Source organism: Megalops cyprinoides, chromosome 2 (assembly GCF_013368585.1).
Source record: "Megalops cyprinoides isolate fMegCyp1 chromosome 2, fMegCyp1.pri, whole genome shotgun sequence".
NCBI classification, from domain to species: Eukaryota; Metazoa; Chordata; class Actinopteri; order Elopiformes; family Megalopidae; genus Megalops; species Megalops cyprinoides.
In genome coordinates, this window is record NC_050584.1 from 44,572,158 (window position 1) to 44,585,582 (window position 13,425).

Below are 13,425 nucleotides of genomic sequence, written 5' to 3' on the forward strand. Positions count from 1 at the left end.
TTACATGCTAACAATATGGTAATCATCTAATTAATAAATCAAACATTTAGTTTGTAAAATGATACATTAAATGTGTACATTAAAAACATATTTAGGGTGTAATTTGCAAAATAAAGTTATTTTGCTGTTTCTTAAATAGTCCAGTTGCACATCTGCAAGATTGTGTTTCATTTTTGATACAATATATGTAACATTTAGCTTAATATTTGGAGAATAATGCTCGTGATAATGTAATCTGTTTTGTAATGTACAATTAATACTTAATTTTGTAATTCACATTCTGTAATAAATATACCAGTTACTCTTTTAAATAAATGTGTGATACATTTTGAAAGTTGATCCAGTAAAAAAATGTTATTTTCACTATTTTGCAAGTTACTCTTTTCACATTATGTAAAAAAAAAAAATCTTTCTGTGCATACGTCACTGAAACTTTGCGCTCTACGTAAGTTCGCTGTGTTTAGCTGGGAATTTCGTCAGTGTTTGGTGTGGGAGTTAAGGCTCTCGAGGTGTTCGAATTGTGTTTTAGTCCAAATTTAGCTCGGGATCACAGATACTAATATCTGGTGTGGGAAACCTGATTGTTGGGACTCTTCATAGATTCTGTCCGCGCAACAGAAGCTTTTCAGTCTCAAATACTAGCGAAGAAATGAGCGTGGAGGCGTACGGGCCGAGCTCACAGACTCTAACCTTCCTGGACACCGAGGAAGCGGAGTTGCTTGGAGCCGATACCCAGGGTTCGGAGTTCGAGTTCACCGACTTCACTCTTCCCAGCCAGACGCAAACGCAAGGCCAAACCCAGAGTCAGCTGGACAACCAGGTATGTACGCGTTAATGGCAGCAAAACAAATGCGAAAAAAACGGATAGCCTTACGTCCGTTTCTAAACATGCAGCCAGCGTGCTGGTAAACTCGCAAGCTAGCGAGATAACGTTAGCTGACTGTATCGAAGAGAAGCCACTTTAGGCCTGCATCGATAACGCTAATTCGCGACGCTCTGGTGTTTTCAGTTTATTGCTCTTGCAGGATATATTGTAACGATACGTTCGGGGAAATCAATTGTGTTTGGGTATGTAACAGCATGGTTTGTGCCACCTCGAGCTTGCCGCCAGAAGAGTAGCTAGTTAGCTAGCTAGCTAGCTCGCAGAAATTTAGTGGGATATGCGAGCCTTTAGCTAGTGAGCAGCAGGCCGCGTCGGCTAGCGAGCAACCTGCATGTCCTTATCGTGCCACATCTATCAGCATGACGGCAATGTTGTTAACTAGGTTGCCAGCTAGCATTACATTTTCAATCAATAGTTTCTCGTGAACCTGTCATTATTGCCGTAGTCTGCTACATAGTAATAACTGTTAGCTAACGGATCCCGTTGAGCTCAAGAGTTGCATGTGGCTGAATATGACTGAGTTTTCTGGCCAGCAACAAAACCCGGAACAACATAAACGTTTCTGACCAGCTAGGGATACGGTTGTTGGTGTTGTGAAAGGGCCACGTTGCTTTGAATGAGATGCTCTGATGTGCGACGACGAGGCTAAGTAAATCTTGTTTTAATTCGTTGGCTACCTTTGTCAGATATTCAACAAGTCTGGTGTGTAGTGTGATCAGTACTGCCTGGTAGCTAGCTAGCTCCGTCGCCCGCTAACTAGAGAAGAGTGAGAGAGACTTTGCATGGTAGGTACTTGAAATTCTTTGCTGGACTACAATCTAGCAAGGTAGCATTTACCACCCCTTAATTGTTTTATCAGCGTTATAATTGCTGTATGTAATTTAAGTTGACGAATAAACATTTTTTCACAGCTAATGTTAGCTGTACGTGTCGTTAGCAACTTTCAGTTTAGGTGCTGTTGTCATACTGGACATCTCAAGTAAACTTGAGAGTGTGCGTTACTAACAGTCATCCATTCTGTCATATCAGTAAGTAAATGTATGCTTTATAGCTAGTTTTGGGAGCAGTATTATCTGGCGTAATGTCATATTATTGACTGGTAAGGTTACTGTTGTTACCATTGACCGTTAACCGTTCATTTGAGTTTGATCTGGTAGCGAGCTAACTAAATCAAGTGAATTCGTTTTCTGGACTCTCTAGCTCGCTTGAGTGAAAAAGTTATTAATGTTTTTTTTTTCTTTGGGAGACTTGTCTAAAGTCACAGAGCATTTTAATATAGTTTTTTAGTTTTAATAAATGACATCCTTTGAGAGTGTCATCTTCATACCACTGCCACCGTGGACAGGTTATTATAGGTTAGCCCTAGAGTGGTGTATTTAATGTGTTTCTTAAGGATATTTCTCTTATATGTAGGTAAATGGGCCCGATGGAGTTTTGCAGAATGGAGGCGTTGATGATGCTGTTGCAAAAACTAGCCAACTCTTGGCTGAGCTGAATTTTGAGGAAGATGAAGAGGACACCTATTACACCAAAGACCTCCCAGTGCATGCCTGCAGGTAGGGGAGAAACAAAATGTGCCACTGGCTGCCCTTAACATAAGCAGGCTAATAACTTGATTCACCAGTGGTTTCCTGTCATGCTGGAGTTATCCAAAACATTACTCTAAAATTGGTTCCTGTAAGATAAATTTTTATTGTCCAGTTTGACAAAAATAAAAAATACAGATCATTTAATCCCTGTATTTATTCATGCTTGTTATATTTGATGCGAGTTAATAAGGGGTGTTGTCTTTCAAGCTACTGTGGCATCCATGATCCAGCATGCGTTGTCTACTGCAACACCAGTAAGAAGTGGTTCTGCAATGGACGTGGCAATACCTCTGGAAGGTCTGTATTATAATAAGCATACTTCCTTATGTAATTGTTTTTTTTTTTTAAGTCAGTGCTAGGTGCTTGCATGTTATGGCTGAAAGGTGGACAGATGTTTGATGCAGAGCCATTGTTCCCTCTTTCTTTCAGCCACATTGTGAATCACTTGGTGAGAGCCAAATGCAAAGAAGTGACTCTCCACAAAGATGGTCCTCTGGGGGAGACGGTGCTGGAGTGCTACAACTGTGGATGTCGCAATGTCTTCCTCCTGGGCTTCATCCCAGCCAAGGCTGACTCTGTGGTTGTGCTTCTGTGCAGGTAATCATTTGTAAACCATAAGGAGGTACCAGTTGTTCCCCTGGAATTTGGGGCTTTTGGGTTAGCATGCTGGTATGAAGTCAGGGGTTATAGTTGGCCTACAGTTGTTGGACTGGTGGGTCAGTTTGCTGCATTTTGAATATAGAACAATCAGTATGTGCAGCCCTAATGTATTTAAATTTATATATCTTAAATGAACATTTTCTGTTTGTCTTAAGCTTTTTGAATTTGTACATAGTACATTTGTAGTGATAGAAATGATTTACCTACTATCCTGTTTTGCTCAAGTCTAACTTGAAGTTTATTTTACATTGACGATATATCGTTTATTACTTTGGCTCCACATTTCTGCTTTATCACATATCTTTATCTTGTTGCATTTTTGCCTGGTGCTGCAGATTTCCATCTAAGCTTATCATGGGTAGATTGAATTTGGGAAATTCCATTAATGCAGTCCTCAAAGTGACCACAATGTTACTGAACTTTTAACTTTCCTGATTTAATTAAAATGATTTGCTTTTGTAATTTTATGTATGTAATTATTTCTGACAACAGCCATGAGACCCTAGAATTCATGGCCATCTGTAGACTGATTGATTAATGTTGTTTGTTCTGGTAACAGACAGCCATGTGCCAGTCAGAGCAGCCTGAAGGACATCAACTGGGACAGTTCTCAGTGGCAGCCACTGATCCAGGACCGCTGCTTCCTGTCCTGGCTGGTGAAGATCCCCTCAGAGCAGGAGCAGCTGAGAGCTCGGCAGATCACTGCGCAACAGATCAACAAGCTGGAGGAGCTCTGGAAGGTACTGGGGAGCACACATATGAACCACATACTTCAAAAGACATGGACACAATTATTACACTGATGACTGGAACAAACTGTTTTTTAAAGGTCTGTTCTTGATGAGCGAGAGAGGCTTTCACACTGACCAAAGATTCGTATCAGTTGAGTTCACACACCAGTATCAAAGCAAAACCATATTCATTCGGATTCAATGGACCAGACTAACCAGCAACACACTGTTGTGTGAAAAATAGATTCAAACAGTCTGGGTTTTTCATCTGGGTTCCCAACTAGGATTTTGCAGTACATTATATCTTTGTGGGTGTGACCTGGCATGTGGTATGTGTCATGTGGTATGGCTGTTTAAGTGCAGTTGACCTGTGTCTCCCATATCTCAGTGTCTAGTAGTATTTTCAGCTTCCCCTCTGTGTATTGACAGGAAAACCCCACGGCAACCCTGGAGGACCTGGAGAAGCCCGGCGTGGATGAGGAGCCTCAGCACGTGTTGCTGCGCTATGAGGACGCTTATCAATACCAGAATATCTTTGGTCCGCTCGTTAAGCTTGAGGCTGACTACGACAAAAAGCTAAAAGAGTCCCAGGTGGGTTTTTAAAGGTATTTGGCCAACCGTTGTGGACTCACGCTCCTACGGTCTTATAGTTCCCGATTTGAATATATGAAAAAATGGGCTCATTTTTCATGTTTTTTCCTTTTCTTTGTATGCTCTACAGACCCAAGATAATATAACGGTCAGGTGGGACCTGGGGCTGAATAAAAAGCGGATTGCTTATTTCACACTTCCCAAGACGGATTCAGGTGGTAATATTTTTTGTTAACTTTTTCTGTCTACAAGTGGTTCATACCATATACATGCTGAACCCTGCATCCCACGCAACGCGAACGTGCATCCATGCGTGTGTGTGTGTGTGTTTGTGTGTAATATGTGTCATCTGTTTAATTTGTTTATTCGTTTTAACCACCAACATTGTTGGGTACAACTGAAAACAATATTTTTCTTTGCTTCCTCTTTCTGTTCTTCCTGTTGATTTCTATAGACATGCGTCTGATGCAGGGGGATGAAATCTGCCTGAGGTACAAAGGAGACTTGGCCCCGCTCTGGAAGGGGATTGGTCACGTCATCAAGGTCCCGGATAGTATCCCTTTTTCATTACCAAAAGCAAACAAATAAACCAGGTGGTCATGGACAGTAGTTTTGCATTTCATATGTAAGTAGAAAGTGCATCATTTTGGGGTGAATATTCCTTAATGTTGTGTTTAAGACTATGGGGATGAGATTGCGATTGAGCTGAGAAGCAGTGTTGGTGCCCCTGTGGAAGTGCCGCACAACTTTCAGGTCGATTTCGTCTGGAAATCCACCTCCTTTGACCGGTAAGATGTATTGAATTTGTTCAATGGATGTTAATTTAGGTTTTGCATAGATGTTTTCAGTGACTTTGTGATTAGTCAAGACTTGAATACTGACTGCATCTTCACCCTTGTAGAATGCAAAGTGCCCTGAAGACTTTTGCGGTGGATGAGACGTCTGTGTCCGGGTACATCTACCACAAACTCCTGGGGCATGAGGTTGAGGATGTCATCATTAAGTGTCAGCTTCCCAAGCGTTTCACTGCGCAAGGGCTTCCTGACCTCAATCACTCCCAGGTCTGTCCCCAAGAACTTTAGTGTGGCAACAGTCATTGCAATTAATTTATGCACCTGCTTTGGAAAACACTCTTCAAGTTCTTCAGTCTGTGAGGTGTCTGTGTCTGTGTGCTTTTTTTTTCCACCCTGACGTGTGCGATTATGGCTAATCTTGATGAGTTTGTTTTGCCGTTGACTATGATAACCAGGTGTATGCTGTGAAGACTGTGCTTCAGCGACCCCTCAGTCTCATCCAGGGTCCCCCGGGCACTGGGAAGACTGTCACCTCTGCCACCATTGTGTACCACCTGGCCAGACAGGGCAACGGGTAAGTGCTGACGCCAGGAGCCAGCGTGTCATCTCTGTGAAAGTACAGCCACTGACATCAGCTGTGTTTGCACTTTCAGCCCTGTGCTGGTGTGTGCTCCCAGCAATATCGCAGTAGACCAGCTGACAGAGAAGATCCACCAGACGGGACTGAAGGTGGTGAGGCTCTGCGCCAAGAGCAGGGAGGCCATTGACTCCCCCGTGTCCTTCCTGGCCTTGCACAACCAGATCCGCAACATGGACAGGTAGGGTGCAGGCCATGGAGTCTTCTCCTGTGCAACATTCAGGCTTTATCTGTGGAGTCATTGTTTGGTTTTTAGTGGATACGTTAAAGAGTTTACAGTGCTTTTGAGGACTCCTTTTTTTTCTTGGCAGAACTGTTTTTTAATCGCAGTCATCAGTTTTCAAACCGCTCTTCAAAATTTGTGCATGTGTACATTTTTGAAGTGTTGAAGCATGTAACAAACATGTGAAAATAATTACATTGATAAAATTGTCACAGATAATGTGGCAATCTCTGAAATCTCCTTGGGATAATTTAGGATGAAAGTTGGGATGAGGTGAACGCTCAGTCTCTAAATAAAGTGGTTTAATGCGTACTGTGGCCTCTCAGCATGCCGGAGCTTCAGAAGCTGCAGCAGCTGAAAGATGAGACCGGGGAGCTGTCATCTGCAGATGAGAAGCGCTACCGTGCTCTGAAGCGCACCGCTGAGAGGGAGCTGCTCATGGTAAAACCTCTTTGTGTCTCAGTAAGCCACATCGTGGGCCCGTTAACCCCGTGGTCCCGGTTTGTTCTTCATCGCATTTCTCCTCTCTATCTCAGAATGCAGACGTCATCTGCTGCACCTGTGTGGGAGCGGGAGACCCTCGTCTGGCCAAGATGCAGTTCCGTTCCATCCTGATTGACGAGAGCACCCAGGCTACAGAGCCAGAGTGCATGGTGCCCGTCGTGCTCGGAGCAAAACAGGTATAGTAAAAGCATAGAGAGAAGTGTAGTGCAGTGGTAAAGAGCAGGGCTCATAAGCAAAATTTATGGCAAAAGCATGTTAACCCCAAAACTAATAAAGCCTGCATGTCAAGATCCAGCATCAGTAGTAATGATAATAATAAAGTCTTTCTCCCCCTCACAGCTCATCCTTGTGGGAGACCATTGTCAGCTGGGCCCAGTGGTAATGTGTAAGAAAGCTGCGAAAGCTGGCCTCTCCCAGTCCCTGTTTGAGCGTCTGGTGGTGCTGGGGATCCGACCAATCCGCTTGCAGGTGCAGTACCGCATGCACCCAGCCCTCAGCGCTTTCCCCTCCAACATCTTTTACGAAGGTTCTCTGCAGAACGGAGTCACCGCTGGTAAGTTGTACAATTTTAATGCCAAACATGACACTCATGGCCTTCTGGATAATGCTGTGAAAAGTGGAATCTGACGTCTTGTGTCTGTGCAGCTGATCGCATCAAGAAAGGATTTGACTTCCAGTGGCCACAGCCAGACAAGCCCATGTTCTTCTATGTGACTCAAGGACAGGAGGAGATTGCCAGCTCAGGAACTTCCTATCTCAACAGGTGTGGTACCCACAGAATTTGTAGAAGTATTTTGCTTTTCGTGTGATCTTTCAGTGTCATTGTCTGGTTCTCAATCTCTTTTAATAAACCTTCCACTTCATTGTAGAACTGAGGCTGCCAATGTGGAGAAGATCACCACCAAGCTGCTGAAGGCTGGAGCCAAGCCTGACCAGATCGGCATCATCACCCCCTATGAGGGCCAGCGCTCTTATCTGGTGCAGTACATGCAGTTCAGTGGGTCCCTGCACACCAAACTCTACCAGGTATGCAAAAGCTTTATTCTGGGTAAAGGTGTTAGATGCCATTTCCATGTTCAAAATGGGAAGGATTTTTCAACTTATTGCACAAAATGTGTTATCTTATGGCGTTGCATTATGAAGTTTCTTTAACTATGTTTTGCAGTTTGTAAACTGTAAATGTACATAGCCTTTGTTTGAGGAAGCTGATTAAAATTCCGTGTTTATACCATTGTATAATTCACCTCTACCTTTCCCTGATGAAGAATTTAATTTATGAAATTCTTGGTGCATGAGGCATTTGAAGTTATCCTTAAAGTCATATTAAATTATCCTTCTTTCCGCTTCTTACTGGTACCTTGATCACATGTTGAAGTTGAATGGTATTAAGTCACATATTCAATTATGTGATTATCACAAACATTCTCCTTTTCTTGTTCCCCTGATTTCAGGAGGTTGAGATTGCCAGCGTTGACGCCTTCCAAGGCAGAGAGAAAGATTTTATTATTTTGTCCTGTGTCCGAGCCAATGAACACCAGGGCATTGGATTCCTCAATGATCCACGACGTCTCAATGTGGCTCTTACAAGAGCCAGGTAAAACAAGATTTGTGCCTACTGTCACCTTTTGCTGATTGAAAAATATTCATTGTTTTAGCCCTGTACATTTTGAGTTTTAGTTTCTCCATGTAAAGGATTGTATAAACAGAAGTAAAATGGATCAGTGCAGTGTTTATTTTAATATACAATTCAGTAATAATACCGTGGAAGAAAGTAGTGGAGAAACTCTTCTTGACTCAGATTGTGCCCTCATGAGACATGCAGACTTATTTGCAAGTTTAGTCTCCATAAACAGCAAGACATTCTTGGATGGTTATTTCCCATTTCATGTTTCTCAGAAGAACAGTCGCTGCTTTTTTCCTTTCATTTTAAAGCTGTGTTAGATACATTTTGCTATTCACCTTTAAAAACTAGCTTGTAAAATTATTGGAATTCATCATGATCTTATTTTCTGCAAATAGGAATTAACACTCCAGCTTTTGTCTTCAAGGACTCAAGAAGAAAGCTGTATTGTTAGGAAAAACTGCGATTTTCGATATTTCAGCAAATGGTTTGGGTTGCCTGTGCAGGTACGGGGTGATCATTGTGGGGAATCCGAAGGCCCTGTCCAAGCAGCCCCTGTGGAACCACTTGCTGAACTATTACAAAGAACAGAAGGTGCTGGTGGAGGGGCCACTCAACAACCTGCGTGAGAGCCTCATGCAGTTCAGCAAGCCCCGCAAGCTGGTGAACACCATCAACCCTGTGAGTACTGGCTCCCAACGCACCAGTAATGTAATGTAACATGCCAAGAGCGTGATTGGTAGTGAGAAGTCTTTGGTACAACCAAACATTCTGGTCCGAAACCTGCTTTGTGCCTCTTTTTTTTTTTTATACTAGCCTTTCCACATAGACAGTAAGTAGATACTATTTTTACACTGAAAGTGTTCGCATCATTTGCCTAGAAAATTTTCCAGGGCTGAAAATGAAGAACATGAAACAGCTGGTGGGTTATTTTGGTGTCACAGTTTTGTTAACAGTTGAATAAGATGACAAAGAGAGTCTGTCCTGGTCATGCGTGATCATTTCTATTTGAAGGCTGGGAGGGAGTTCTGGTTTTTGTAATGGCCAGCATGATGAGAAATTACACATATAGCCTCCAGCTCTGAGTAAGATTAGGTCAGATGAGTAGCTTTCTGGGTGGTTGGCAAATGGTTTGCTAAGCAGAGGGTCCATAGCCAGTGCAAATTACAAGTAAAACAAACATCATAAACAGGTATGATGAAGTGAAAGTCTGCTGTAAGTTGACAGCTTTGCATTTAGATAGTGACAACAATGAGGGCGAATGAGCTACCAAGCCTTTTTGTTCTGTTTGCGTTAACTAGTTTATAAAACTTACACCATGTTGTGTCTGTGATATTCAGTGACTAGTAACAGAATAGGGACAAATGAATGAATACAGTTTCAATGGGAAAGTAGTTAGCAAGCTGAGCAATGATGATTTCTGTCTGCTTAGGTGGTGTGGTGGTCTGGTCAGTCAGAGCAGTGCTGCCACTGTAGGTTTTTCAGTATTAGTCATTGCATCAGTGACAACATCAGACATTGTTGACTTGTACAGCTTGTACAGCTAGTTCTGCTCAGTTTATCTAGCTGCTACATCTTAGCTGCTCATGCCTCAGTGCCACAGGTTCTTTACAATTTAAAACTATGCCAAAAGATACAGGCAGCAAGCTACATATATTTAGCTGTTGTGTACATGTAAATGTGTACAGTAATGTGTACTTTTTTGACCATGGTCTTTTGGTCTAAACCTCTGAAAGGTTAATGACTAGCACAAGCCCAGTTGTATGTGCTGAACTGTGATGGTCCCTGTCTGTGATGGATTTTGACGAGATTTTGATTTATTTTAGGGTGCCCGTTTCATGAGCACGGCCATGTATGATGCTCGAGAGGCTCTGATCCCCGGGTCTGTGTATGACCGCAGCAGCACAGGTGAGGGCAGTCCGGAGTGAGACACTGGAATACTCAGCTACAGTCCTCACTGTGGATGTGATCAAGACACTGAATGTGCTTATACACATTGATAACCGCCTGGGAAACCAGGCAGTAATGACCTTGGGGTGGTCTGTAGGTAAAGTGTGTGTGCATTTCCTTGTCTGCAGGGCGTCCATCAAACATGTACTTTCAGACCCATGACCAGATTGGCATGATTGGGGCTGGCCCCAGCCACGTGGCTGCCATGAACATCCCTATTCCCTTCAACCTGGTCATGCCCCCCATGCCCCCACCAGGATACCTGGGCCAGGCCAACGGTCCTGCAGCAGGTGGGAGAGACTATAGCCGTGCCCCCCCTCATTCAGTAAACTTTCTTGAGCTGTTAGGTGCACATTATCCAATGAAAGCCAAATTGTTTTTGGAATCTGGAGACATAATCAATTTCAATAGTTTCAATTCTAAGAATAAAAGACGGTAGACATTGGGTTTTTGTTTGGTTTGATGTCTGAATAGGAGGATACCATTAACTGCTCCTTCTCAAACGTGCATTATTTGTTTTGTCGGGTTTTCATTGGATAAGGTGTATCTTGCAGAGTAAGGTGTTTTACTGACCTCTACTGAGTAATAGCTCAGTCTTTGAATTTTCAAGGAACTGTTTGTGAATTACAGATTTAATTTGAAATATTGGTAAAATCCTGACTGGTGCCATTTCCAAATCCCATCAACATCAGTTGTCATTACATGCTTTTGTGGACACCTACAAAGGGATCTGAAACCATGCACATGTAAGGTTTAAGAAACCAAACATTTGCTTCAGTTTGAATATTTAATTTGCATTTTTTGCAGTATAACAGTATTTCTATAGAAATGCCAACCACAAACTTTAAATAATAGTGGGTGAGTTGCATTCAGGTTGTTGCTTCATTTGCTTATATACAGTATGCAGATACCACCAATCATGACGGAAGGTTACATACCATATTAGTACATCTGAACATTTCATACTGTGCCAGTTTTAAATCTTCATCAAAACCCCATCCTGAACTAATTCATTACAACATACATTAATATCAATTTAGTCATGTTTCTTTTGCTGAAATATTACTTTGTGCTTTGAACATAAAGATTCCTTGATGCATCACACACTTAAACCTTTGGTGGTTTAAGAATTCAGCTAATCAAAAATAAGAATATATATTTGGATAAATGTGTACAGTAAGTAAATGTCAGCAAATCAAATCTATATGTTTATTTTTACACTTGCGTATATTTTAGCTTGTATATTTTTACCCATTCATATGTTCAAAAATATACATCTGTATGTTAATTTTTTTAACTGATTTAATCCTTGATAGTATTTTGCCATTGTAGTCATACTACTTAGCTGGCACAATTCTGAATGTTTCTTATCCATTTGAGCCCCTTAAGAAGGGGTGTACACCGCTGAGGATAGAATATAGAAATGTGCAGACAGTGATGTTTGAAGCACTGAGTACTGGCTGCTCTGGTTCCATTTAACAAATTAATTAAACTAACATAGCACATGATTGGATTAGGAACAAGTGTGGAGTAGCTCCTGTTTGTACAATGGGCTTTACCAGTGAACAGTTAGATGTGTTTTAGTGGAAAATCTAAACTACATTAATGAAGTGCAATATAAATTTGTTGTGTAGCTGGTGCATAAAAATCATATAATCTTTGCTAAATTTGTAAGGGTTGGCATTCCTGTATTTATGTGTAGCATGTCTTTGTCTTTCGAATGTATAGTGGTACATGTCCTGTATGTGTGCCTGCAGGCCGTGGTGCTCTGAAGGGGAAGGCAGGCCGCGGTGGGCGGCAGAGGAATCGTGGCATGGGTAACCATGGCAGCGGGCAGGCCAACATGCCCAACAGCCAGGCCAGCCAGGATGTGGTCTCTCAGCCCTTCTCCCAGGGGCCTCTAACCCAGGGCTACATCTCCATGAGCCAGCCATCTCAGATGAGCCAGCCTGGGCTGTCTCAGCCTGAACTGTCACAAGTACGTCACCTGGGAGCCTGGAAGTTCTGCCACAGTGTTTGTCATGCCTGGTCTTGGGTGATTTGAATGCTGCTCAGGGTTTGGCATTACTTGCTAAGTCTTCACTTTAACATACGGTCTGTGGTATTAGAAGACAAATTGTAGCATATTTGTTTTTACTGCTGAAACAAATCTAATGGAGTGGCCACAGGAGTGGCATCATTATTTACCTGGTCTGTCACTGTTGCTCAGGTAACTTGGATGGGTACATTTCTATTATCTTGTGCTGGAAGGCGCTCTGTATAAGAGAAACGGCATGCATGGAATGTAATGCAATTTGTTTTAGGCCTTCTAACAATCATGTTACTACATTATTTATCAACTAAGTCTAAAAGTGTATAAAATACAATAGACAGCAGTGAAGAGACGTTAAATCCAAATCAGTGGTCAAATTCACATCAAGATCAGCCCTACTTTTGTCCATTTGGAACTAGCATACACAGTAGTCCACCAGCACTTCCAGGGCCTGCAGTGACAAAAACTGCTGTGTTGAACACATGCTGAATTTAGGTGACTCTCTTCCTTTTAACAGGACAGCTATCTGGGTGATGAGTTCAAGTCCCAGATTGATGTGGCTCTGTCCCAGGACTCCACTTACCAGGGGGAACGTGCATACCAACATGGCGGCGTGACTGGACTGTCACAGTACTAGAGTGTGAGAGAGCACATTTGCAATATTCACTGTACTGATAATGGCGGCAACATCACCAACTGATGCTGAAGCATGTTATGTATTACATTTATACGTAAAATGTAATATTTGGTTGCTAATTGGGTGTACTAACTATGTTTATTCTCTCAGGTAGTGGGAAGACGAGCTAGGCTTGAGTTGAGCTTAGTTCATCCGCATTTTAATCTGGGAAATAATAAAAAACAAAAAATGGATACCTGTTTTCCACTGCTACAACTGAAGCACCACTGTGTGAAAGCAACAGGAGAGAGAAACCAACCAATCACAAGAGAGAGAGAACGAGGGACAGCCAGGAAGAGAGAGTGGGAGAGAGAGAGAGAGAGAGAGAGGGACCACTGCTAGCACACTGAGACAGACGTGAAAAGGAGAAGAAATGCTGCATGTGGTAGCGCTGTCGGGGAAGACAAGTACCTTGGTCTTGCATCGAGAAAAAACGAGGCAAATCCCAATGAAAGAAGCCCATCCCCTCCTCAAACCCCTTCACCATGCCCTTCTCCGAAGGAATGACCTGTTGGCTGAGGACCTTGCTCTTCG

At 42.5% G+C, this 13,425-nt stretch overlaps 1 protein-coding gene across 3 annotated transcripts; it reads left to right on the top strand.

The window, feature by feature from the left end:
- The first annotated feature begins 472 nt into the window (after window positions 1-472).
- Window positions 473-13,194, top strand: LOC118772615 (regulator of nonsense transcripts 1). 3 transcript variants are annotated; one of them, XM_036521113.1, is made up of 24 exons: window positions 473-820; window positions 2,297-2,439; window positions 2,680-2,769; window positions 2,902-3,069; window positions 3,692-3,872; window positions 4,293-4,454; window positions 4,585-4,672; window positions 4,909-5,007; window positions 5,134-5,242; window positions 5,356-5,515; window positions 5,704-5,822; window positions 5,902-6,066; window positions 6,435-6,549; window positions 6,645-6,788; window positions 6,952-7,165; window positions 7,258-7,375; window positions 7,482-7,638; window positions 8,064-8,206; window positions 8,740-8,914; window positions 10,060-10,141; window positions 10,312-10,473; window positions 11,941-12,161; window positions 12,733-12,855; window positions 13,003-13,194. In XM_036521113.1, the coding sequence occupies exons 1-23, from the start codon at window positions 650-652 to the stop codon at window positions 12,850-12,852; spliced, it is 3,306 nt and encodes a 1,101-aa protein (XP_036377006.1). In that variant the 5' UTR covers window positions 473-649; the 3' UTR covers window positions 12,853-12,855; window positions 13,003-13,194. The 3 variants fall into 3 exon arrangements, with proteins under 3 accessions (XP_036377006.1, XP_036377004.1, XP_036377007.1); XM_036521111.1 differs by having other exon boundaries at window positions 13,007-13,194; XM_036521114.1 differs by having other exon boundaries at window positions 4,585-4,669; window positions 13,007-13,194.
- The last annotated feature ends 231 nt before the right edge of the window (window positions 13,195-13,425 follow it).

Excerpts from the sequence above, each read along its gene's own strand:
- LOC118772615 (XM_036521113.1), top strand. The coding sequence starts at position 650 with ATGAGCGTGGAGGCGTACGGGCCGAGCTCACAGACTCTAACCTTCCTG. Across the intron at positions 821-2,296 it reads AGAGTCAGCTGGACAACCAG|GTAAATGGGCCCGATGGAGT; the intron begins GTATGTACGCGT and ends TCTTATATGTAG. Across the intron at positions 5,516-5,703 it reads CTGACCTCAATCACTCCCAG|GTGTATGCTGTGAAGACTGT; the intron begins GTCTGTCCCCAA and ends TATGATAACCAG.